Source organism: Macadamia integrifolia, chromosome 5, assembly GCF_013358625.1.
Source record: "Macadamia integrifolia cultivar HAES 741 chromosome 5, SCU_Mint_v3, whole genome shotgun sequence".
Classification (NCBI taxonomy): domain Eukaryota; kingdom Viridiplantae; phylum Streptophyta; class Magnoliopsida; order Proteales; family Proteaceae; genus Macadamia; species Macadamia integrifolia.
This window is the reverse complement of record NC_056561.1, coordinates 19,399,206-19,424,573: the sequence shown is the minus strand read 5'-3', so window position 1 is coordinate 19,424,573 and position 25,368 is coordinate 19,399,206. Positions and strand designations below refer to the sequence as shown.

General features: G+C 39.6%; 1 protein-coding gene across 1 annotated transcript in view; it reads left to right on the top strand.

The window, feature by feature from the left end:
• LOC122078708 (synaptotagmin-5) overlaps positions 1 to 24,504 on the top strand; it is a gene marked incomplete at its 5' end in the record, with an annotated part of 48,879 nt that extends 24,375 nt beyond the window's left edge. The window contains 3 exon segments of the mRNA XM_042644809.1: positions 21,869 to 22,162; positions 22,607 to 22,720; positions 23,470 to 24,504. Of these exon segments, the coding sequence (XP_042500743.1) occupies positions 21,869 to 22,162; positions 22,607 to 22,720; positions 23,470 to 23,616 (555 nt within the window).
• Between the last annotated feature and the right edge of the window lie 864 nt (positions 24,505 to 25,368).

The following is a 25,368-nucleotide window of genomic DNA, read 5'->3' as shown; positions in this document are numbered from 1 at the left end:
AAAAAAAAAAAAAAAATCTGTTAAAAAAACAGGTAGGTGAAGAAATATATTTATTCAAGAAAAAAGTTATAGGGTTTCGAGAAAATTGATCAAGGAAAAAGGTTTCAAAATGAAATATGTTTATGATGTGTTCCACTAACCTGTTAGGACAGATTTGGGAAACTAATCCAAAGGACAGAATTGCAGTGACCCAGATTTAGAGATCGATAGGTCAGAAATAGAGGTAATCAATAACTAAAGAACCAGCCAGCTGCTGAGGCTGGAAAACTGGTCAAAGGCCTATACCTTCTGTTTGTGGCTAAAATATCATAGGGAACCAACGGTTATAGTGGACGGAAAATAGAAACTAAAGGAAATCAGAAAATAGTAAGTTTTTAAAATGAGGATAACTCCCAAGCTCCAGATCTGATGATGCTACCATTCTGGACAGATGCAGTCCTATTAGGGATGAATATCATATCCAAAATTGGATTTCTTGAGTTTTAGGGGTATTTTGGTCTAGCGATATTTCTTATGTACTGCTTATGTTCTGCACAGGGTACAGAAGCATTCCTGTCCCTGTTTAATTATTGGAATAATATATATGTATATATATATATATATGAAGGGAAAGGACCTGGGGCAAACTATTCTGGTCTGAGCCGCAGGTTAGCTTCCCACACTTTGGGATTGCTTGTGACTCTCGCCTCTCTCCTCTCTCCTCTCTTCTCTCTTCTTTTCTTCTTCTCTTCTACTTCTTCCCTTGGTTTGATTACAGGATTTCGGAATCGTAACATGGTACTAGAGCTTCTGGATTTTGGAATCGTAACATGGTACTAGAGCTTCTGTGATCAAGCCTAGGGTTCATCAATCCTTCTCTGCTGATTTCTTTTTTCCGCTAAACCTCTTTGGTGTGCAGCCAACTATTGCTGCATCTGCTATGGATTATATCATTTCCTTACTCATTGATGGAGTGCTTGTTTTCTACTTGAATCGCGGAATTATTCTGTTGAATTGAAGATTGAAGACCTTGGATTGATGCCACCATCCTTCTGCCCAAAATTGATTATTTGCAGGGTTTTTCCTGGTTTATCGATTTTTGTATCTGTGGTTCTGGCCATGGTCAAGATCTTGCTAATATCTCGTTTTTTCAAAATGGAGAGACGAGATGCACGACGAGATACAAATTGTACAAGAACTCGATCGAGATATCGAGATCTCAGCGAGATATCGATATCTCGCCAAATCTCGCCTCTCTCTCTCTACTTTTTTGAAGAAAAAACGCCAAGGAGCAAGGATTTTGGTGCTTTTACTTGACGATCTTCATTCTTACACTCAATGAAGCTTAAAGAGTAGAGAATATTACCTCCTCATCCACATTTCGAGTTACTTTTCTTATATATGATGTCTTTTAAATTCTTATGATTATGTTGTGTCATGTGTTGATTGTGGAATAGAGCATACTAGCCTAAGGTTCGAAGAGTCGAAGACTACTTACATAGGGTACGAAGTCAATATACAATTTTAGGTTTGATTTTTAAAAAACTGATGTTTCTATTGTGTTTAGAAGGCCTAAAATGTGAATACCAACTTTCAGGGGCTACAAAGACCACATAGTCAGCGAGACCAACCACCAAGTCGATCGGGAAAAAATACATGATCTCGGCGAGATCTCTCTTTTTTGGATTAGCGAGATGGGGGGCGAGAGCGAGATCTTAAATCTTGGTTCTGGTGATTGATTTGATGATGTCTATGGTGGGATTAGGTATGGATTACTCTATACTAGGATCTTCTATTCTATGGTGCTACAGTGATTTGCACACAGGTGATTTGAGTATTTGCTTCTACATCAAAACCCTGATTTATCGATTTTTTGGTTCCTTATGGCTGAGACCAAAACTAATACCCCTACTGCCACTATATATTTGTCGGACAATGTGAATGTCTAGATTACATCTTTAAGCTTAAAGGAAGTTCGAATTATTTTGGACTTAGTCTGTAAGGGTTTATCTTATGGTCAAAGATAAACTTCATTTTACTACTTCTGCTCCTCCTGCGTCATCTTATAAGGAATATGATGAATGGATGATGCATTAATATTGATCTGTTTGTGGAATAGTATGGAGCCAGATGTCACTGCCAATGTCATGTTCCACACCACTGCGAAAGGTGTGTGGGATGATCTGAAGGAAACATTTTCTCAGGAGAAGAATATGACTCGTATCTATGATTTCTATGATAAGCTGTTCCAATTTTGTCAATCCGACAAGTCTCTACCAGAATACTACAGTGCTTTCAGGGGAATGGTTGAAGAACTTAATGTTTTCTAACCCTTGACTATAGATATTGATAAGCTAAAAGCTCAGCGTAATGAGTTCTTTGTTTTTAAATTCCTGGCTGACTTGAATAATGACCTGAAGGCAATGGAGGGCCACTTACTTGCTGGGGTATACGTCCCTACACTGAATGATATTTACTCTAGACTTCAGCATATTACATCTTCTACAAAACCTGATCAGTCCGCCGGAGACAATTTTGCCTTCCTTGCTAACCGTGGACGTGGTCGAGGTCGTGGAAGAGGCCGTATGTCTACTGGTCGGGGTTCTAGTGGAAGCAATCTGATCGCAGACAGCAATCTGATCGTTCTTCTCGCAAGTGCTCTTACTACGTTCTTCTCGCCAGTGCTCTTACTATGGTAAGTCCAATTATACTATAGAGACTTGTCAGGAAAAACATGTCAATCCAGAGTGGGTAACCCAGTTGGCTAATCATGCAATGTCAGATGATGGTACTGACATGGTGTCTACCAATAATACTTAACCAAGTACTCCTTGAGGAGATTCTTTTACCAATCTACGTGATGATATTATTCAATTACTAAGGCGTCTGCAAACTCTTGAGGCATCCTCTAATACATCCAATGGGGCGTCTACATCTGCTGCTACTTTGGCTTATGTAGGTATATTAGCCCTCTTTACCACTATTTCTACCCCTTGGATTATTGAATCAGGATCCTCTGCTCATATGACTTGTTTAAGTCATTTCCTACTAGTACCACCTCTACATCTGTAATAAAAACTCAGTTTGGAATTTTAATTAGGATTTTTTGTTCTGATAATGCTTCATAGTATGTCCAAAATGAGATCTCTAAATTTTGTGCTGCTCGCTGCTCCTATACCCCTTAGCAAAATGGGGTGGTTGAGCACAAAAATTGGCATCAAAACTGGCATCTCCTTGAGGTAGACGAGCGATTATGTTGCACATGCATGTTCCGAAGAATTTCTAGTATGATGGGGTTTTAATTGTATATCATTTAATTAATTGCATGCGATCCTTGATTCTTTCCGATCAATCTCCGTTTTCCATTGTTTATCCTAACTGACCAAGTTCTTCGGTTCCTCCCTGTGGTTTTGGCTTTGTTTGTTTTGTTCACAACTTGCATTCTCAATTAGATAAGTTATCTCCTCGGTCCACTAAATGCATTTTTTGGGTTATTCCCGTACTAAAAAAGGGTAGAAGTGCTATGACCTAGTTTCTCACCCAAACTTTGTTAGTGCTGATTTGTCATTTTTTTAAGGTACACCATTTTTTTCTTCTCAGGCGTCCCAGTCAGAGGATGAGTGAACTTCAACAACTCCTATTCCTACTCTCATTCCATTCCCTGATGTCCCTAGTGCCAAAGTTACACCTCCTTTAGAGGTTTATCAGCGCTAGAAGAAGCTCAGACAACCCAATGTCGATACTATTACTCGAGATGATTCGCTACCTATACTGCCATCTTCCTCTGGTGAAGCTCCTAGCCCATCTATTCCCGATGACTTACCAATATCTCATCGTAAAGGTACACACACATGCACTCAAAATCTAGCTATGTATCCAATTGATAACTTTGTTTCCTTGTCTCATCTTCCATCTCCTATCAATGGTCTTGCATTGCTATCTACTCATACCATTCCAAAAACTCATGCTGGCACTCTTCGTATCCCTGGATGGAAAGCTTCCACGGATGTAGAAATGGATGCTCTCTTGAACCGTGCTACCTAGAGCCTGGTAGATTTATCTCTTGGTAAGGACTTGGTGAAGTGTTGCTAGATTTACACCATTAAATATCATTTGAGCGGTTGAAAGCCCGTCTAGTTACCAAGACTCATGCATGGCTGCAGGCCACCGCACGCATGGGTGCAAGCCACTGAGCGCAGCTTGCAGGCCACCGTGTGCACGGGTGCAATCCATCGTGGGCAAGGCTGCAGGCCATCGCACACAAGGCCCAGCGCGCATTGTTGTTGGGCTAGACTCTGTTCGCCTTCTTATTTCTCTTGCTATTAATTATGATTGGCCATTGTTTCAGTTGGACATAAAAAATGTATTCTTATGTGGTGATTTGCAAGAGGTGTATGTGAAGTAACCTCCTAATTATGTTGCTCAAGGGGAGAATGGTGGTCAGGTGTGTCATTTACACAAGGCTATTATGGACTTAAACAGTACCCTCGGGCATGGTTTCAAAAATTTAGTGCTATTGCGGTGGACCGTGTTTTTCTCAATGCTATTTTGACCACTCTGTCTTTGTCCGTCGCAAAGGTAATAAATTGGTTGTCTTAGTGGTTTATGTGGATAATATCACTGGTAATGATGAGGTCGGTATTTCTAAAGTTAAGAACTACTTACAAAAGCACTTTTAGACCAAAGACTTAGGTCAGCTTCACTATTTTCTCGGGATTGAAGTTAGATGCAAGAAAGGGATCACCTTATCTCAGAGAAAGTATGTGTTGGATATTCTATCTGATATTGGTATGCTTGCATCCGGACCTATAGATGTCCCTATGGATCCTCACCAAAAATTTGGTGTTAGTGATGGTGAATTTCTCCAAGATGTGCATCAGTATAGGAGTTTGGTTGGCAAGTTGATATATCTCACAGTTACACGGCCTGACATTTCTTATGCTGTTGGAGTTCTTAGTCAGTTCATGTAGTCTCTTTAGAAAGCACATTGGGATGCGGCTATTCGTTTTTTTTCGATATTTGAAGAGTGCTCTTGGTAAAGGATTGATCTATCATCCTAATCAACATATGGAGCTGGTTGCCTACTTTGATGCTTATTGGGTTGGCTCAACTAGTGATTGTAGGTCCACTATAGGTTATTGTACCTTTGTTGGGGGTGATCTAGTTACATGGCGAAGTAAGAAGCAGACTACCATTGGCCGGTCTAGTACTGAAGCAAAATACAGAGCTATGGCTTCCACCACTGCTGAGTAGATGTGGTAATGGTTATTACTTTTGGAGTTGGTTTTTCCCATAACTAAACCCATGAAGATATACTGTGACAACCAAGCAGTTGTGTATTTTTCCAGTTACCCTGTCTTCCATGAGAGGACTAAACTTATTGAAGTGGATTGTCACTTCGTTCATGATGCAGTTCTGAAGAAATTAGTTGAGATACCTTTTGTTCGTTCCACAAATCAGTTGGATGATATGTTTACTAAGTCTCTATTTGCTCCTAGTTATCACAGTGGTTGTACCAAACTGAGCATGAGTGATGTGTATGCTCCAGCTTGAGGGGCAGTGTTGAGTTTTAAGAGTATTTTGGTCTAGTGATATTTCTTATGTACTGCTTATGTTCTGCGTAGGGTACATGGCTATTCCTGTCCTTGTTTAATTATTGTAATAATATATATGAAGGGAAGGACCTGCGGCAGACTATTCTGGTCTGAGCCACAGGTTAGCTTCCCACACTTTGGGACTGCCTGTGACTCTCACCTCTCCCCTCTCTGCACTCTTCTTCTTTTCTTCTTCTCTTCTCCTTTGCTTGGTTTGATTACATGATTCCGGAATTGTAACAGGATTCAGTCTGACCGCTGGATGGGCTGGAATCTTTAAGAGAAGACTGAGAACACAAGTGGACAGAACTAATATGCAGGGGCAGAAACTTAGGAAGAAGATTAGTAGAACATGGAGTGAATTAAACTAAAAACAAAACAAAGAGAATGGACACAAAGGAGGGTGGAATTGAAGTCCATTAAAGAAGGTTTCAGATTACCTTGATCAAAACCCATACAGTCACCTTGTAGTGAAACTGAGAACAAGATGGAGAGAAAAGAGGGGGAAGAGTGGGGATATAATAACATGGCTTCACCACCAAAGCCTATGGGAAGATTCATCACCACCCAACCTATAATTCAGCATCTAGGGTTGCTGCTGTTTCACCACAGTATCATGTAATCTCCATAGAGAACATAAGTATTCCATTAGCCAAAATCATTGGGAGGGTCGCCCTTCTCTTGTATTCATAAAATTAAAAGCATTGAGTATAAGAATAGTTAGTCTTAGTTACCAAGTAGCTTATAACTTAATAAAATAGCAAATCCCTAGAAGATCTAGTTTCTATAACTAAAAACGAAAAGAGAACCAAAATAGAAACTACCAAGTTGCAAATGACTTAGCAGCTAAATAAAAGGGTGTACCAAGTGTGAGGCTCCTAAATGTGCGAGGCCCCGGGAGGGGGGGAGGCGAGAATTACGCAGGCTTACCTTGAGAATGTCGAGAGGCTGTTTCGATCGCTTGATCATCAAGTTGCAACATTCGTACCTTAATAGATAAATCTATTACAGAAAGAGAGCATCCCTATGCGCGAGGCTCCCACTACTACAGGGTCTTGGAGAGGCAAATGTATGCAACTTTACCCCCGCTTCACGGAGAAGTTGTATCCATTTTTCAAACCTGTAATTTGATGGTTGCAATAGCGCAACTTAATCGTTGTTCCAAGGCTCTCCGACTACTAAATCTATTACAAAAATAAAAACTTGTCGTAATAATGGGTTTTAGGGTAATTTATGGTTGTAACCAAACGGACCTAGGTTTATTTCATTATAAAATAGAGAAGCTTATGTCGAGTTAGAGACACATGTTATATTCTCCCTAAGTCAACATGGTATCAGAGCTCTTTTTAGTTTGCGCACCTTGCCCTGGGTCTAGAGTAGCCTGATGGAACATCTATATACACTTCCTTTGTCAATTCACCATGAAGAAATGCATTCTTGACATCCAGTTGCTATCGCCTAGTTTTCATTCGATCAGTTCTCCAATCCTCTTACATAAATTGGTCAGGAATTTTCCAGCTTCCCAAATCCATTGAATCCCTCTTCTGCTCCTTGTGCAAACATTTTGAGACCCATCCGTTGGTCCTTAGTCTGCATTATCAAGTGCAAAGGTGGTCTTGGCATCAGGTTAACCAAAGATGTCAAATCTACTGCCATCCTCAAGCTGTCTAGGTAGGTGGTCTCCAAACATCTAGGCGTCTGGGTGTCTTAGGTCTACTCTACCCTCTCTGTAATGACTCCCTCTAAACTTGTAGCATCAAACCTAACTCCTCTTGGGTATGGAAGAAAATCCTTCTTGCTAGACCTCTGGCCTTGATTGCCATCAAATCGCAAGTTAGCAGTGGTATACTTCCTTCTGGCTTGATAATTGGCACCCAACAGGTGTTTTTTCCCTGCTTATGTGCCATAGATCATTCTATTTCTCTTGTCTCCCCAAATCTTCCACTGTCTCCTCTATCATCTCCAACGGTTCCTAGACCCCCCAACATTCCCTTCCTGTTAATCATTTGGCAATCCCTCAATTCCATTGCCCCTTCTTCTTTAGCTGCTCGAATCATTTGGACCCCCTCTCCGTCAGAAAGGTTCTCCTCCTCTTCGGCTTGGAACCACACTCGATCCTCTTAACCTTCTCATTCCCTAGTACAATGTTGTCTGGTATTGAGCCCACATTCTTTGTCACAATCCCACTATCTGGATAGCCATCTCCAATTGCCTCCGCACCTAGTCAGTCCACATCTATTGCCACATCCTGGTCTCCCCTACTTGATGCCTTTGCTGGATGGAATTGAAGATACCGACCACCTCTTCTTTGATTTTGCCCCTTCTCCCGTATTTGGAAGTATGTTCTCACCAAATTCTGGCCTGCTCAAAGATCCCCCCTCCCACTTCAGAGAGGATGGATATGGATAGTTATGACCTTCTTTGGCAACTCCATTCATGATACTACTAGTAAGCTTGTTTTTGGTGTTGCTATCACCCATATTTGGATAGAGCGCAATCTTCGTAAATGAACCTCCAACTCTAGGTCTCTCGACATGATTTGTAAGGCCATCTACTATGACGTCTCCTCCAAATTTGGATCCCTCCCACATAGGTCTGTTGTGGATTCCCCAAGGAACATGCACATAGTAGTTTCCTGGGGCTTATCTTAGAGCATTTTATTCTCCCCTTCCCTCTGCCCCCTAGGTTGTATCATTTGGTCCTTTTGGTCTTGTATATCCCCCCTCAATGCCTTCTCCTGCCCCCTAGGGTTGTATAATTTGGACATTATATATATATATTCTATATTCATAAAAAAAAAAAAAAAAAAAAAAAAAAAAAAAAAAAAAACTGACTGCGTTCACATCTTAGCAACAAGGGCAAAAGTGTCTAGGTAGTCGATTCCATATGTTTGAGTGAAGCCCTTGGCAACCAGCCTTGCTTTGTACTTGTCTAAAATCACTATTTTGTTTAATCGTAAACACCTATTTACAGCTAACTAGTCGCTTTTGTAGTGGAAGAGTAACTAAATCCGTATTCATTGCATTCTTCCATCTAGGCTCTGCAATTGCCTCCTGCCAGGTCTGAGGAATGGAAACAGAAGGCAATGAAGACACAAAAGCATGATAAGGGGGAGATAGAGCATTCATTATAAGACAACATTTGAAATAGGGTACTGAGTGCAAGTCCTACTGCCTTTTCTATGGGCGAAAGGAATATCAAGAGATTGATCAAAAGTAAGGGGAAAAGAGATAATTGGGAGAATAGACTCAGAATCAAGAGTCATAGTGTCAATTCTCCTTTTCTTAAAAGAAAAATCCTGTAACTTTTGATGAACCAGTGGTTGTCCCTGTATGGGATTTTCTGAAGTCCCATTCACACCAGTATCCTTTTCTCCCTTATCCTCTTTCCTAATGGTCACACCAGTGTCATCATTTCCTCCCTCATCTATCAGAATGAGTGAAGGGCCATCAAATGAAGGAATCAAGGGAACCTGTTCACTTCTAGAATACCTCCCCCTATAGAGAGTTAAGTAGTATGCCTTAGTCTCACGGAAGATCACATTTATGAAAACATAGTCGCATGGAAGGGGGTGATAACACCTGTAGCCTTTCTGAATAGGAGAATATCCTAGAAAAATGCACTTGATATCCCTATGGTCGAGCTTGCCAAGCATATGATGATACCAAACCAAGCAGACTGAGCCAAGCACCTTACAAGGAACAACAAAGTATCTCCATAGGATACCTAACCCCCAGCATGCATGATGGCATCCTATTTATAAAGCAAGGATTAAAGTATCGGTATCGGTCGACTAAAATTAAGATACGTATCGGAGGGTATCGTATCGTATCGGAGATACGCTAAGATACGTCAAAGATACGCACATAAATGGATATGAAACACCTTTCTAAACACTTTTGCATAAAAAATTTGTTAAGAAAAAGCTATTGATATCATGTATTATGCATAAACACTAAATTGAGGGTATCGCATTAAGAATTCAAGGTTTGTAGTTGTCCCATAAATGTAAAATCCTTGTTCCCAACCTTGATTTCCACTTTAGTTAGAGAGAAAAATGGCTGGCAGCAACTTTGGAACAAAAACCCCTCAAAAAATCGTGTTTTCTAAAAAAATACTCATCTTGGCCATTATATGACCGTAGCGTACTGTATTGGTACATACCGATATTCACCGATACGTACTGATCGATACATACAGATACTCACCGATACGTACTGATACTCATCGATACGTATTGATTGATACATACAAATACTCACCAATATGTACCGATACATACTGAAACGTATATTTCACCTCGATTTTATGTTTTTCATAGAGTATCAGTACGTATCAATAGAGTATTGGTGCATATCGGTATGTATCGTAGGATATATCGATACGAAAGGATTTTAAAAATTTCATGTATCGTATCGGTCGGCTAAATTTATGATACGTATCGAAGGGTATCGTATCAGTATCGGAGATACTTTAAACCTATTTATAAAGTAAACAGCAGTAAAGACCGCCTCACTCTAATATGGGGCAAGAACATGCATCTCGAACGTAAGGGAACGGGCTCCCTCCAATAGGTGTCTGTTCTTATGATTTGGAACCCCATTCTGTTCTGGTGTAACCACAACTGGTTTGATGAATGATCCCATGGTCCACAAGGTAGGATTGAAAGGATCGGACTGAAAGGATCCCTCCATGTATTCCTTGCCATTGTCAGTTCTCAAGATCTTGACCTTTGCATCAGACTGAGTTTTAACCATATAGTGAAATTCCTTGAAGCATTTAAATACCTCGCTCCTATAATGCAACTGTTAGAATAAGGATTAGTGTGTCACAGGGGCACATTGGTGTTTTCCCCCCTCCATTGACCCTAATTAGAGTGGGGCGGTAATGTAGGACTAGATTTGACAACCAAACTAGTCCCAAAACTGCAGGAACTTTTAAACTAAGAACAACCAAGAATAGCCAAAGTAAGGCAGCAATATAACAGATCAGAATTAAGGAAGAAACAGATTTTTGTAAATCAGAATTTCGATCCCAGAAACTGGAATTTATGAGTTCAGACTATAAACCAGATAATAGGCCTAACCAGAAGTAGGAATAGAAGCCTAACAGTTTACAGACCAGAATAAACATCCACAGAAACAGAAGAGGACAAATCAGACCTATCGGTTCTGGTTCCTGTTCTGTAAGGTCACTACAGGACAGAATTCAAGAGAATTTTAATATCTTAAAATTGGCTGGCCAGAATCAGCCCAAACCAAGGTCGAGTCTCTCTTGGGTAGGGAGGAAAGATTGACCAAAATTATAGCTCAAACCAATGGCTGGAAGTGCTTCAGGTAGCAGAGAGCCGATTGTGAAATCTAAGGCAAATCTGGGCAGAATTGGAATTTTAAATACCTGGTTTGTTGAACAGCAATAAACTCCTTGAAAAAGAAAACTTGGAAGGAGAAAAAGAGCACTTGAAGATGAACCTCTTGGACTTCTCGCCGCAAAGAGTCGTCAGATCGACACCAACCCAATACCTTGATCAAACACAAGGAAGTTCCCTCGCAGAGAAAACAGCAGCAGCAGCCATGTAGTTTGTAAAAATCGTAGCTCATTAAAAGAGCCATCATCTTTATTTATAACTGTGATAGGGGTTACATGAAATAGAAACTAACTTTAGTTTCCAAAAACTGAAATAGGAAACTAAAAATTAGAAACTCAACTAGTTACTAAAACTGAAAATAGAAACTTACAAAATAGAAAGTCCTTTAGTTGCTAAACTGGAAATGGAAACTAATTTATGACTGAAAATTAGAAACCAAATAACCCCATCTAAAAAGGAAACTAAAGAAAAAGGAAACATATCACTGAATCCCGTATGCAACCTTAGAACCCCTAGTTTAGACCCATAAAAGTAGCCCAATATACTCTGAACCACATGGACTGAAGGCCCAACACGTATACAACCCAACCCTAAGCTTATTCCTAATAAAACAAGATTAGTTTGGTGAAGAATCTGCATCAACTCTCCCCGGCTTGGAAACATTCGACTCCGACGAATGGATAAGGGACATGTAACGCTCATACAAGTCGGGATCAAGTCTCTTGAAATCATCAGCATGAATCCAAGTACAGTCACTACGGGGACGGCCTTTCCACTTGACAAGAAAAGTGTGATAACCGGTGCCACGGCGGGAGGTCTTGTAATTATCATCCAAGACGTCTTCAATAACTTCAGAAGTGGGTGGCTTCAGTTGAGGCAACCTCAGCATTTTCTCCGAGTCTCCATCATCTGAATGATGCCCAACATAAAGGTGAAGATCAGCCACATTAAACACGTTGCTTATGGTCATGTCATCAGGTAACTCAAGCACATAAGCATTAGGTCATATACGTTTCAGCACCTTGTAGGGACCCATCTTTCGTGGATGTAGCTTGTTATTGACGCCTGTCTGAAACCGTTCAGGATTTACTCGAATCATCACCATGTCCCCGGGTTTGAACTCCACATAACGCCGATGACGATCAGCAGAAGCCTTATACACCTCATTGTTCAAGGCAATACGTCGTCGGACGTTGGCATGCACCTTAGTGATATGACGTAAGAACTCATCAGCTTCAATACTAACTCGAGCCTGGGGTGGGAGTGACATAAGGTCAATAGGCCGCTTAGGTTGGACTCCAAGCAAGATCTCAAAAGGAGTACGACCTGTTGTCCTATTCACTGAGCTGTTGTAGGCAAATTCTGCAATGTCAAGAATAGAAGGCCATGTCTTCTCATAGTCTCAAACCAAACACCTCAACAAGTTTCCCAAGCTACGGTTCACCACCTCTGTCTGTCCGTCTGTCTGTGGATGAAATGCAGTTGAAAAGTTCAGCTTTGTATTTGTGTTCAACCACAATGTCTTCCAAAAATAACTCATGAACTTAACATCACGGTCAGACACAATACTAGTTGGTAGCCCATGTAGTCGTACTACTTCCTTGAAGAAGAGCTTTGCAACTTGATAAGCATCAAAAGTCTTACGACAAGGTATAAAATGAGCCATCTTAGAGAAACGATCCACAACCACCATAATGGAATTATATCGTTCTCTAGTAGGGGGTAGTCCAAGAACAAAATCCATGCTAACATCAAGCCACGGTGCATGAGGAACAGGTAGTGGAGAGTATAAACCTGTGTTCTGTTTTCCCCCTTTTGCCAACTGACATACACGGCATCTCTTGATCACATGATCGACATCCTTTGCAATGCATGGCCAATAATATCGATCAGTCACCTGTGCAAGATCAACAAGGAGATATATACAAGTACCCATCATGAATAGAGTACTTTAATGAAGTGTCTATCAATCTCCGTGGAGGAAAGCATTATTTACATCAAGTTGTTGGAGTTCCCATCCTAGGTCCACAGCACATGTGAGTAACACTTGCACAAAGGTCAACTTAACAACTAGTGCAAATGTCTCCTGCTAGTCGATTCCATAAGTCTGATTGAACCGTTTAGCCACCAGTCCTGCCTTGTATCTGTTAATAGAACCATCGATCTTCTATTTTACCACAAATACCCACTTGCAACCAACAGGTCTCTTCCCAGGTGAAAGAGTCACAAGTTCCCATGTAGCATTCCTTTTTAAGGCATCTATTTCTTCCTCCATTACAGCCTTCTATTTTTTTTTTCTACAAGAGCTTCCTAGCACAAGAACTCAAGGCAAGGTCTGTAAGTTGAAACGTGCTCTCTATGGTTTGAAACAATCTCCTAGAGCATGGTTTGGAAGATTTGACAAGGCTATGACATCTGTGGGTTATAAGCAGAGTAATGCTGACCACACAATGTTCATAAAGAGGTCTGGTGAAAAAATTGCTATACTCATTGTCTGTGTGGATGACATCGTGGTAACAGGAAATGATAGAATTGAGATTGATCATCTCAAGGGTTTTCTGGGCAAAGAATTTGAGATAAAGGATCTTGGAAAGTTAAGATACTTTCTTGGAATTGAAGTTGCCAGGTCCTCAAAAGGCATCTTTCTCTCTCAAAGGAAGTACATCTTTGATCTGCTATTGGAGACAGGTATGTTGGGTTGTCATCCTTCTGATATTCGTATGGAAGCTAGTAACCTGCTCAAGGAAAAGGAGGGTGAACTAGTTAACTTCAGTCAGTTTATGCATGATCCTTATTCCTCTGATATGGAAGCTATTATGCGTATCTTACGATACTTGAAGTCAACTCCAGAGAAAGTGATCCTCTTATCTCCTCATGATCACCTCCGAGTTAAAGCTTAGATTGGGCTAACTCCCCTGACAGAAAGTCTATCTTTGGTTATTGTACCTTTGTAGGAGTGTATCTTGTCACTTGGTGCAGTAAGAAACAGAATGTGGTGGCTAAATCTAGTGCTGAAGCAGAATTTCGTTCCCATGGCACATGGGATTTGTGAGTTACTTTGTTTGCGTACACTTTTGGATGATATTATTGTACCTGTTTGTCTTCCTATGATGCTTTACTTCGATAACAAGACTACTATCAGTATTGCTCATAATCCAGTACAGCATGACCGAACCAAACACGTGGAGATTGATAGACACTTCATTAAAGAGAGGTTGGATGTTGTTTGATTTGTGTTCCTTTGTAAAGTTTGGTGACCAGCTAGCTGATGTGTTACACAAAAGGACTGGCTGGAAAGTTGTTCCATCCTAATTTAGTCAAGTTGGGCATGTGTGACATCTATGCACCAACTTGAGGGGGAGTGTTAAAATAAGGATTAGTGTGCTGCAAAGGCACATTGGGGTTTTCCCCCTCCACCGACCCTAATTAGAGTGGGGTGGTTGGATGAGGGATATAATTGTAAGTACTTTATTTTTCTGTTGTACTCCTACCATGACACTATTATGATAGTCATGACTCCTATTATGACTCAAGATTTTATATTATAAATAAGGGACTTGTGTGATCAGTTAAAGATACAGCATTCTCCCATTCTTTCTGTTAACAGCAAAAAATAAACCCAAGTAGACGAGTATAACAATCTATAAATGTAACAAACCAGCAATACCCAGAAACAGATACACTGCGGCCAGGGCCCCAAACATTAGAATCAAAGAGAAAGGAACAATACTTCTATTTTCAGAAATAGGATAAACATTCCGAATTTTTTTAGCAAAAGCACACGCATCATAATTAAATTAGTGCGGAGTATATTGTTGGACTAAAGTAGGAAATAATCTAGATAAAGTTCCCCATGGGATGATGTAGATAAGTCACTTAATGAGCTTATTTTATTGCAAATAAGCCTTTGGTTGGTTATGTATGTGTTGGGCCTTTGACCCTATGAGTTTTCTTTGTAATGGGCCACTTTAATGGGCCTAAAATATGGGTAGAAAGTAGGAAAACGAGATTTAATTCATTAGTTTAGTTAGAGTCTTGTTATGAGTCTATTTCCTTTGTTATTTCAGTTTTCTAATCGGTTTAGGTTTCCCAGTTAGTTAGGGATTGGGTTTAGGCCTTTCCTTTTTAATGTTTGAGTCAGTTTTGAGTCTTTTATATAAGTTTGTAAGGGGCTACAACATGGAATACAAATTTATCAATGAAAAAGAAAAAAGATGGCTTATGCTGTTGTGTTGTGGGATGCAATTGGGTGAGATGCCCTAGGTGAGGTGCCTAAACCTGAGGGGTGAGATTCACATTCACTAGTTGTTCTTCCCCCTTCTCAACCTTCCAACGAATTCTTTCTTTTTTTATTTTCCTTTTATTTGTTTGCTGTGAGAGAGGTGTTTGAGAGCTAGAACCATGCCTATTGGAGGACATCTTTATTCAGTCAGAATTTCAAATCCTGCCTGGGATTAGGATCACTTGTGATTCTAGTTCTACATTATTTGGTATCAGAGCCTAACTGAAGATGGATCCAGAAGTTCATCACTTTGCTAGACAATGGGGTACAAGCGAAGTCCTTGATTGGCTAGATTCTCTAGAGGAATATTTTTACTATAACTTGACAGAGACAGAAGCTTTGATTTGCTTGCTCTCGGTTGATTGGTTGTGCTAGAGAATGGTGGAGAGTCCATGAAAAGCGACTCCGAGTTCGAGGACATAAGCCTGGGACTTGGGAAGAGATGAAATATGAGTTAGCGACCCAATACCTCCCTGCATATATCCAAATAAGGCTCTTTCCTCCGCAAGATTTCCATCAGAATACATCTACAGGTCTCCAAAAGACAGCCATAGGTGACAAGGGTTAGAAACAATTGGTAGACCACTTGGCCACTCTTGTGCAAAAATACGTGGAGCAACAAAGAGAAGACACCTCCAACCAACGCACCAGAACATGAAGTTGAGGTTAGTGTGGAAGAAATTCTAGCCATTCCTAATGTTAAGGAAGAATTAGTCATTGATGTTCCTATCAGAGAGATTAATGTGGATGAAGTCGAAAGCAATATAGTCACAATTGTGGACAAGGAGATTGAAGCCAAGGAGAATGGTGCTTCAACATCTGTGATGACTGTGAACAACCAAGAGGAAGATCCTAAGGAGCTTGAGATTGAAATTGTGGAGGTTGAGAACACAGTGGTTGAAGGCGTTCATGTGGATGATCCTATGGATACATTTGAGGCTGTTGAAGCTGAGCATGTGGAGTTCGTCATACCATTAAAGTATCTTGAAGATCGAGTGATGCGGATCCGAATTCCAAGAATTGAAATCGGATCGCTTAGGGCCCACTTGGACACTTAATAAACAATAGCAATAACCAATGGCAACTCAAATATTGAAGAGAAATGGCAGTTCTGTAAATAACTTGAAATCTCTAATAAGGTGTGGTAATTTAGTAATTATAAGAAACTTAGAAGGGAGTGGCAGTCTTGTAATTAGAATGAATTTAGAAACATAAAGGTTCAACAATCGGCTAATAGCAAGGGTAGTTCAAGAGATTACAATTAAAGTTGGGACAAAACAGAATAATAAGTGAAGGGGTATTATGGTCAAACCAGGGGTAGTAAATGCCCTAACAGCCCACGGTGCCCCAATCTTCTTCTTCCTTAGTCGACCAGCAAAGGAAGAATGAGCAGCAACTTGCGATGATGATATATCCTTCAAAACTTCTCTGTTAGGCCTCAGATTTCGGGCATAGGGTCTCAAGAGGCTCTTCCAAGTCCATATAACAAGCACTTGGATCTACCAGCAGGAAGGTTGCAAGAAGAGCCTGAGATTCTTCCTAGCGGTAGAGTGGCGTCAGTCTCAATTGCAGGTATGAAAAACTGGTAGTAAAGGGACTGTTCGGCTTCTGAAATCTGATGATTTGTGTCGCTTAGGGAAGGGTTCCCTTCGCTCAAGACCTTAGCACAGATAGTTGGCTGCAACCTTCGCCCAGAACAGGGTATTCCCAAACCAGAAAAGTAACAGTAACTACAGTAACAATAGAGAGGAGAAGAGAAGGAAACCAGAACAATAAAAGGAAGAAGAGAAGAAATTGAAAATTTTTAGAGGAAGAAGGGGGAATCGGCAGCCATGGTTCTCATACCAAAACTCTTAATCAAATTTCTATTCTTTAAAATCTAAAACAGAAATTTCTCCATCGATTACATGTCCAATATAAAGAAAAAAATCAAAAAATTAATGGCAACTTAACTTAAAATGGAAACTAATCTAAAATTAGAAACTAACTAATTTCAAAGAAATTGTTTCTAAAACAAAAGAAAATCAAATCAAAAGAATTTTTTCCCTAAGTCTATCGTGCAACTGCATCATCAAGCTTCTCACATTCCAGACTACATCCTTATTATCAAAGAGCTACCTGAATTTTTCTATGGCTTTAAGATGGACGTGCACTATGCTATAATCACCCTCACACTCTACAAAATTTGAGGACGGATTTTTTCTAAGAGAATGCGAATTGATATAGATGAGTCACTTAATAAGCTTATGTTATTGCAAATAAGCCTTCAGTTGGTTATATATGTGTTGGGCCTTTGATCTCTTGGGTTTTCTTTGTAATGGACCACTTTAATGGGCCTAAAATATGGGTAGAAAGTAGGAAAATGGGATTTAATTCATTAGTTTAGTTAGAGTCCTGTTATGAGCCTATTTCCTTTGTTATTTCAATTTTCTGGTCAGTTTAGGTTTTCTAGTTAGTTAGGGATTGGGCTAGGTCTTTCCTTTTTAATGTTTGAGTCAATTTTGAGTCTTCTATATAAGTTTGTAGGGGGTTACAACATGGAACACACATTTATTAATGAAAAAAAAAGAGATGGCTTATGTTGTTGTGCTGTGGGATGCAGTTGGGTGAGATGTCTTAGGTGAGATGCCTAAACCTGAGGGGTCAGATGCCCATTCACTAGTTGTTCTTCCCCCTTCTCAACCCTTAATCGAATTATTTCTTTTCTTATTTTCCTTGTATTTGTTTTCTGGGAGAGTATTTGAGAGCTAGAACTAAGCCTATTGGAGGACATCTTCTCTATTCAGCCAGAATTTCAGATCCTGTCTGGGATTAGGATCACTTGTGATTCTAGTTCTACATTATGGGGGTGCCCTAAATGACTATACTAATTCTAGAGCTCTGAAAAAGCTAACTCTGAAGCTGTATGATGAGCCTGTGTAGATCCACTGTCCGTGTAATAGAGACCACCACTCATCATAGTTGTCAAGGCGTCTCCTAAGCGAGAACTTAGCATCCATGTGGTTTGCTTGGGGCTTAGGCAACAGTCGCCTTATTGCACTGCTTGTCGCCTAGTATTTTGGCACTTATTTATACCAAATATCATCTAAGTAAATGTTTGGATATTATTCATAAATAAGCAAATACCCCCTATTTGAATCCAATAAAAATAGTTTAAAAATCAAATTCCAAAAAGATAAAAAGTCAACCCCGTAATCCAAGAACAAAAACTGATTTTTGGTTATAGGGTTGATTTTCAACTTTTAAATGTTGGGATTTTTTCTCAATTATGCAAATTTTATAAATCCTATCAAGTTAAAACATTACTAAAAAACCAAAAGTCCGGTAAAATAATGTTTTGTTTTGATATCCATAAAATTATTTTTATTTAGGCGATTTTAACAGCATTCACACACTTTAAAATAAATTTGAACGGAGCATTACTTTATCATTGCAACTTAGATTTAAATAACCTTAGACTTGTTGGAAAGTTGATTTTATGTTATACCTAATACAAAAAGTCTCATGTAAAAATGAAATCATTTTACCAGTCAAACTTATTATAGAACAAGAGCATTCCTCTACATGTTGATTTTTTATTACTTAATGCGACTTAGTATTGATTTTTTATGATTTGATGTGGCTGAATGTTGATTTTTAATGACTTGATATGGCTTAATGTTGATTTTTTATGATACGAGGTATATTTAGCTTGAATACGTTCCCTTCACAGCTTTCCAGATATGGGCAGGATTAAGCAATGAGTAGCCCCTAGCAAAAGAGGGGGGTATTGATGAGATAGGACATTCCCAAACAGTTGGTAGCATCCCATTTATCCGGTGGGCACCAGCAGTATCATGGTGAGCAGTAGTACCTGTAAGGTAGCTGGCATAACCTTAGCCATCAATAGACAGGTAGTAGGAACGGGACCACATCAGGTAGTTGCTCTTATCCAACTTGATGGAGCAAGTAGGGAAGGAAGGGTAGTTGCCATTAGAGCCATGATTCCATCTTGGAGAACTGATGCGCCAAAATCTTCAGATGCTACAGGTGTTGATCCCAAGAGCAATGACAAGCTATATGAATCGTCTAGTTCTAGTCAAGCATAAGGATCTGGGTCTTCAATCGTTCAGATATAGTCTATATCATTCGGATTTGGATAGAAATTAGGGTTCCAAACACAGAGAAGGCCCCTGGTGGGAAGAAACTCACCATCAAAGGTAAAACCCTAAGAGAACCAAAAGAGAAGAGGGGAGAGAAACCCTCTAGATGGGAAAAGGAAGCTAGCGAGAGGCTAGCAATATCCATGCACTAATTTGAGGGGGAGTGTTGTAATAATGGGTTTTAAGGGTAATTTATGGTTGTAACCAAACAGACCCTTAAGTCTCTTTTTGGGTATTATTTCATTATAAATAGAGAGGCTTGTGTCAAGTTAGAGACATGACATATTCTTCCTAAATCAACAAAACTAGTTACTTAAATCCCGTATAGGACTTAAACCCTAATATTTGGGCTTATAGAATTGTGCCACTACAATAGAAAGCTCAAAAATACTGAGCCCATGGCCTACATAATCCATTGGCACTCAAATTAGGCCTAACTTAAACAAAACTTGAGTCATAGGTTCAGTTGGGCCCCAATATTTTTAAACCAATTCAAAACAAGAAGCCCATATTCTCTTCTTGCTGGAATTCTGCATCAATTTATATCTTTTGGAACCAATTTCTCTAATGGTTTTGGTAGTGTTTAAGCCCCCCCTTCTTTTTATTTTATTTATTTATTTTTTTTTTGGGGGGGGGGGGGTGGTGGGGTGGTTGGTGTTTCTTGTTAAAAATTTCAAGTTTTTGATTGAAGAAATCAAAGAACAGTTTTCAAGGTCAAAATAGTGGCTGGTTGCTAAGGATTAGGTGAAAGTTTGATGGAAATGATCAAACTAGGCTCAAGTCTTTTGCATTTACAGCATAATCATAGCACTATAGACCCTAAGAAACCCATGTGCTACTTTGACTTTGAATACTAGTAATAACTAATAAGACCCTAATAACTTTGACTTATTTTCTGAAGGGTTATTGATGTAGATCCCCTTCCTGGGCTACACTATTGCAGGAAGAAGAAGAAGGCCAGTCAGCCTTTGGGCCAGCCCTTGGGCTGAGATTGAACCCAGCTGGTCCTTTATTTTTGGGCCCTTGTTAGTGCAGATTTATCTTCCTGTTTTTGCTTCTATGAGGTCCTTCAAAGTGCCCATTGAGCCAGCCAAGTACAGCTGTCCAAAAATCCTCCTTTGTGGCCTGCGATCTCCTCTTACAGCTGTGATTTTGTTTCTTATGTTTGACTGGTCAAAGATGCTATGCACAAGTTCAGTTGCCTTCTAGAATGTCCCTAGTAGGTTCTTTTTATGATTTCTTAGGCTTCAAGTTGGAGCTTAGTTGCTAAACAATGTAAGTTTCCTTTTTCTTTTAGTTTCTTATTTTGAAACTAGTTTCTATTTTTTAAGTTTTAGCTCTCTATTTAAGTGAGGCTACTATAACAGTTTTAGAGAATTAATGAATGAAGAATTTTGCAGCCATTGCTAGCTCCAATCTCCTGAGAAAGGATGAACAACAGCTGAGATAGCTGTGGGTGATGGGCCCAAGCTGAGATAGCCATTATCCCACCTACAACTATCTTCCTTCATCCTTCTCTTCTTCTCTTCCTAATTTCTGTTTGATAATCTGCTGTGCTAGAGTGTTTGGGTGATAAATTCAAGCCTACTTGAAGTTCCAACAGCCCCCTTTCAGTTGGAGATTGAAGAACAAGAAGTTGCCAAAATCGATACAAGGTGTCAGGGTTTCGGGAGCAGATTGACAGGGTCTTTTCGTCCCATTCAGTCCAGCATATGCAAATTCCCTTTGGAGGGTTTGAAGGCCACCTTAAGGGGCCCCTTCGATTAGAATTTGAGGCTGGTTTGACCAGCCATCGAGGAGCCACAGATTTTCTCCTCTGGCCTAGCCAAAACCCTTATCTTCTGTTGCTGCTGGGGTTTTGCTGATCTGTTGGACTGCTGAAGGATTATTCTACTTCTATATCGGACCTACTTTGTTCAGGTGTAAGCCTTCTAATTGCCCTAATCTCTGAGTTCATATTTCAGCAGTGTTTTTTTTATTTTATTTGAGTTGCACCTGGTTGAGAGTTCTGTTTTTGGGGTTTGATTACTTAGGGTGAATCGGTGAACTTAGCTTACATTTGTTATACTTATCTGCATAAGGTTTGGTGGAGTGGAAATGAGTATGGAACAGTAATTTGTGTGTACTTTTGGCCTCCAGAGTCTCAGACGTGAATTGACCGATTTCTTAATGTTTCATAGTTTACATAACTCTTTTCAATGTTTCTATAGGACTTCTGTAAATATTTCCTAACTAATTCCCCTAATGTTGGTGGTAAAATTTGAAGAACATGGTAAAGACATTTCTTATGGATTATAAATTTTTGAAAATGCATAGCTGAAATAATCGTTAGAAATTTAGCTTGCTTTTGCCCGGGGGGGGGGGGGGGAATTCGTTGGCATGGCAGGAATTGTACACCATATTTTGTATTTATGAATTTATGGCATTCAGTTGGCCGTTCTTTTCTTGGATGCTGTCTTGTTTTAATTCTAATAATTTGTATCATACTTAATTTGTCTTTTAGGTGCATGTGGAGCTTCTATATTGTCCTTTTGGCATGGAAAATGGCTTTGTTAATCCTTTTGCCTCCAATTACTCAATGACCTCCTTAGAGAAGGTTCTTAAAGGTGGGGATGGAACTGAGGTTGCTGATGGTGGGACAGCAGCCACACGGAAGAAAAGGGAGATGATTGTGAGAGGAGTGCTTTCTGTGACGGTGATATCTGCCGAAGACTTGCCAATCGTGGATTTAATGGGAAAGGCTGATCCTTATGTTGTACTCTACATGAAGAAAACAGAAAACAAAAACAAAACTAGGGTAACATTCCCTTTAGCCCCTCAACTAAAATTTTACTAGATTTCCTCTTTTTCATTTTTGGGGTTTCTTGTCAGCCCGGAAGCATGACATGTAATAATTCTGGTTGAGTTTGATTTTTGGCGTGAGTGATCTCCTACATATGGTTCTTAATTATGAAAGATTCCTGTTGAAATCTCGGAACTGTTTTGGTTTCCACATGGACCAAAACCAGAAGAATTTCATTAGTCGTGGCTGGTATACTAAAATATCTGAAAAATTCAACTAAATTCATTCTTTGATTACGGTCATGAAATGTTCAGACCTTTCTCCTGATGTAACCATGGATTGAGGGTTTGCCTCCCTGCATGTGCATATTTTTCTGTCATTTATTTGTCTTGTTCCTGCAATTAATTCCAGTACCGCATGAAAATAGGTTTTCATGATTTTAATACACTTTTCTCTCAGGTTGTGAATGACAGCCTCAATCCAGTTTGGAATCAAACATTTGATTTCGTTGTGGAGGATGGTTTGCATGATATGCTAATTCTGGAAATTTGGGACCATGACACATTTGGGAAGGTAATACCTCCAGTTAGGCTTATCAGTTGATTGTTTTGGTAGATTTTGAAAAATAAAAATAAAAAAGGGTTTTGAATTTTCGATTTCATGAATTGTCAGAATCACTGCAAAGGCTAATCCTAGATTCCATAGAATGAGAGTCTATGGTTGGTGCTGTCAGGTGCTCTACAACATCACAAGGACTCACCATCTGCAAAGTGGATATTGCTTTTTTTCCATCCTTCGAATGGGCCAGCCCATCATCAGGCTGCATCTGTAGCCTAGTCTTTCTGAGAGGTTTTTTCACCAAATAGCCCATGTTGATGAGTCGGTGTTTCATGTGTTGTCACCATTTTCTTATGCTATGGTGCACAGGGACCTCCATGTCATTCTCTACTTTTCCACAATGACCACAGTCTCTTAAAAACTGACCTGGACGTTGAATCAAATAGGTTAATCAATGGTGTCAATGAGTAGAATCTGTGTCAACGTGAGTGGTCGTGTAGACAAGATTCATCCTGAATAGGTGGCCACTGAAGAATTTCTTGGCTGTCTGGGATTATATTTCCACAATCACTGGATTCCTACCAGGGCTGAACAACCAGGGATATTGGGTCTGACCCCGGTTTAGGTGGCATAGTCAGAAAGCATTGGTTGGGAGTAAGAAAACTTTATCACTGACTTCCAGTTAACATGATCAGGTTGGTTTTCGCATGGTGTTTCTAATTGATGTTTTTCACTGTGAGCATATTGTCTTTTAATAATTTCAGGATTACATGGGGAGATGCATTTTGACACTCACCAGGGTTATACTAGAAGGGGAATACAAGGACACCATTCCTGTGGATGGAACCAAATCGGGAAAGCTGAGTTTACATCTCAAGTGGATGCCTCAACCAATATTCCGGGATGCTTGATGGATGAAAAAGCTCATACAGATTTCTTTCACATAGAAGATCTTGCACCTTTTGACTTCCTGGCATTTTTTCCTTCTTGAGCAATGTTTATAAGAAATTCTCTTGAGCGCACAATATGTATGAGAAAGTTTACTTGGGCATTCACATGTAATAAATCTAACTACAACCTTCATGATACTCCTTGATATTGATCCGGTGGTAACATCGTTTTGAAACTCTCAAGCTGATATTGTTATACATTAAGGATGAGTCAACAACTTAGGATCAGAGAAAGGGAAAATTCGTACAAAGTTTGTTTAATAGCACTTGGCTGGGGAGGAAACCTCTTGGATTGGCATCGGCCCCTTATTAGTTGGTCGCCTTGTTCAGTTTTATTCACCATAGTTCTACTCTCTCAAAATCTGTTTCTTGTCAACAATAATCCCATCAGCTAACTTCAAGCGAGCTCAATGCAACCTGCTTTACACAGCACATTGATCATATTATCATTAAAAGCTGTTTCTGGAAGAACATCCATTGGTGCTAGTTCATCGGATATCTTGCAAGCCCACACATCATTGCCAGACAAGCTCCCTGTTGAGAGAGAGCTCTGAAAGAGCCCTCTTGTTAACATCCTTGCCTTTTTTCGCTTTTTAGCATTTATTCATTTTTATATATATGAGCTTGATGAGTCCTTCAGTTGTGAAGTTTTCTTTCAATGGTTGTAATGGTTTTGTGTGGTTGGGAGAATTCTTTGTAAACAGCGAGGTAAGAAGAAGAGAGATGTAACCCTATTCTTCATTGTTAGTGAAGTTACTCTCATCCTGTGGACGTAAACACATTGCTGAACCATGTATATCTGTGTTGTGGTTATTTGATTGTTCTTCCTTTGTTGCGTTGTCTTTTCCATATTGTGTATAGGTTTCAGTTCGTACAGCCTTTGTACATTGTTTTGTTTTTCAACCATGGGGTCCTCCCCACCCCCGCCCCCTCCCACCCAAAAAAAAAAAAAAAAACCAACGAAGCAACACAAAACTATGTTATCATGTGGTCATTGCATGTCTTGAACTCTTAGATTACTAGTATCAACAAGAGCTGTTTCAAATGCCTTTGCTTCAAGTATTAAAAACGAGAGAGCATATCTGATGCACAAAGCTCCCACATGTGTGAGGTCCAGAAAGGCTCCTACATTTGCCTTAAGTTTTTCAAATTTTCGGAACAGACGACGACTCTCTTTTTCAGCAAGAACTCTGAGGTTACTTATCTTCTGTTTGCTTGAGAGGAACAATGGTAATTACTTTCCTCAAAAGCCCAATCCAGAGCTGAGAAAAACCTAATGTGGATAGAGGAGGAATATCTGTCACACAGAAATGATCTAAAAATTTAGTTTCTATTGAAAGAAAAGGGAAACAATCACCAAAGAAAGCAGGAAAAGCCCAAAAGAGTCTGCTTGGTTATTTGGTTTACACAGTATTCTAAGCTTCTAAAACTGATTGTTCTTCATTACCCTAACATGATACAGTTTTTCAATAAGCTCATGCTATCCGTGTTGAAAAATGTGAAATTCACATTATCTTAGTAGAAGAATTAGACCCACTTGTGAGCAGTGTGATGTGAATCATCAATACAATAGGTGAAATCAGCTGATTATGGTCAATTTTACTGCAACATTGCAATAAACTGGATTAATTTCACTGATTAGGAGTTTTGGTGTACGTATAATCATTCTGATGACAACCTTCGTCTTCCATCCTTTTAAAGAGAGTTAGGCTG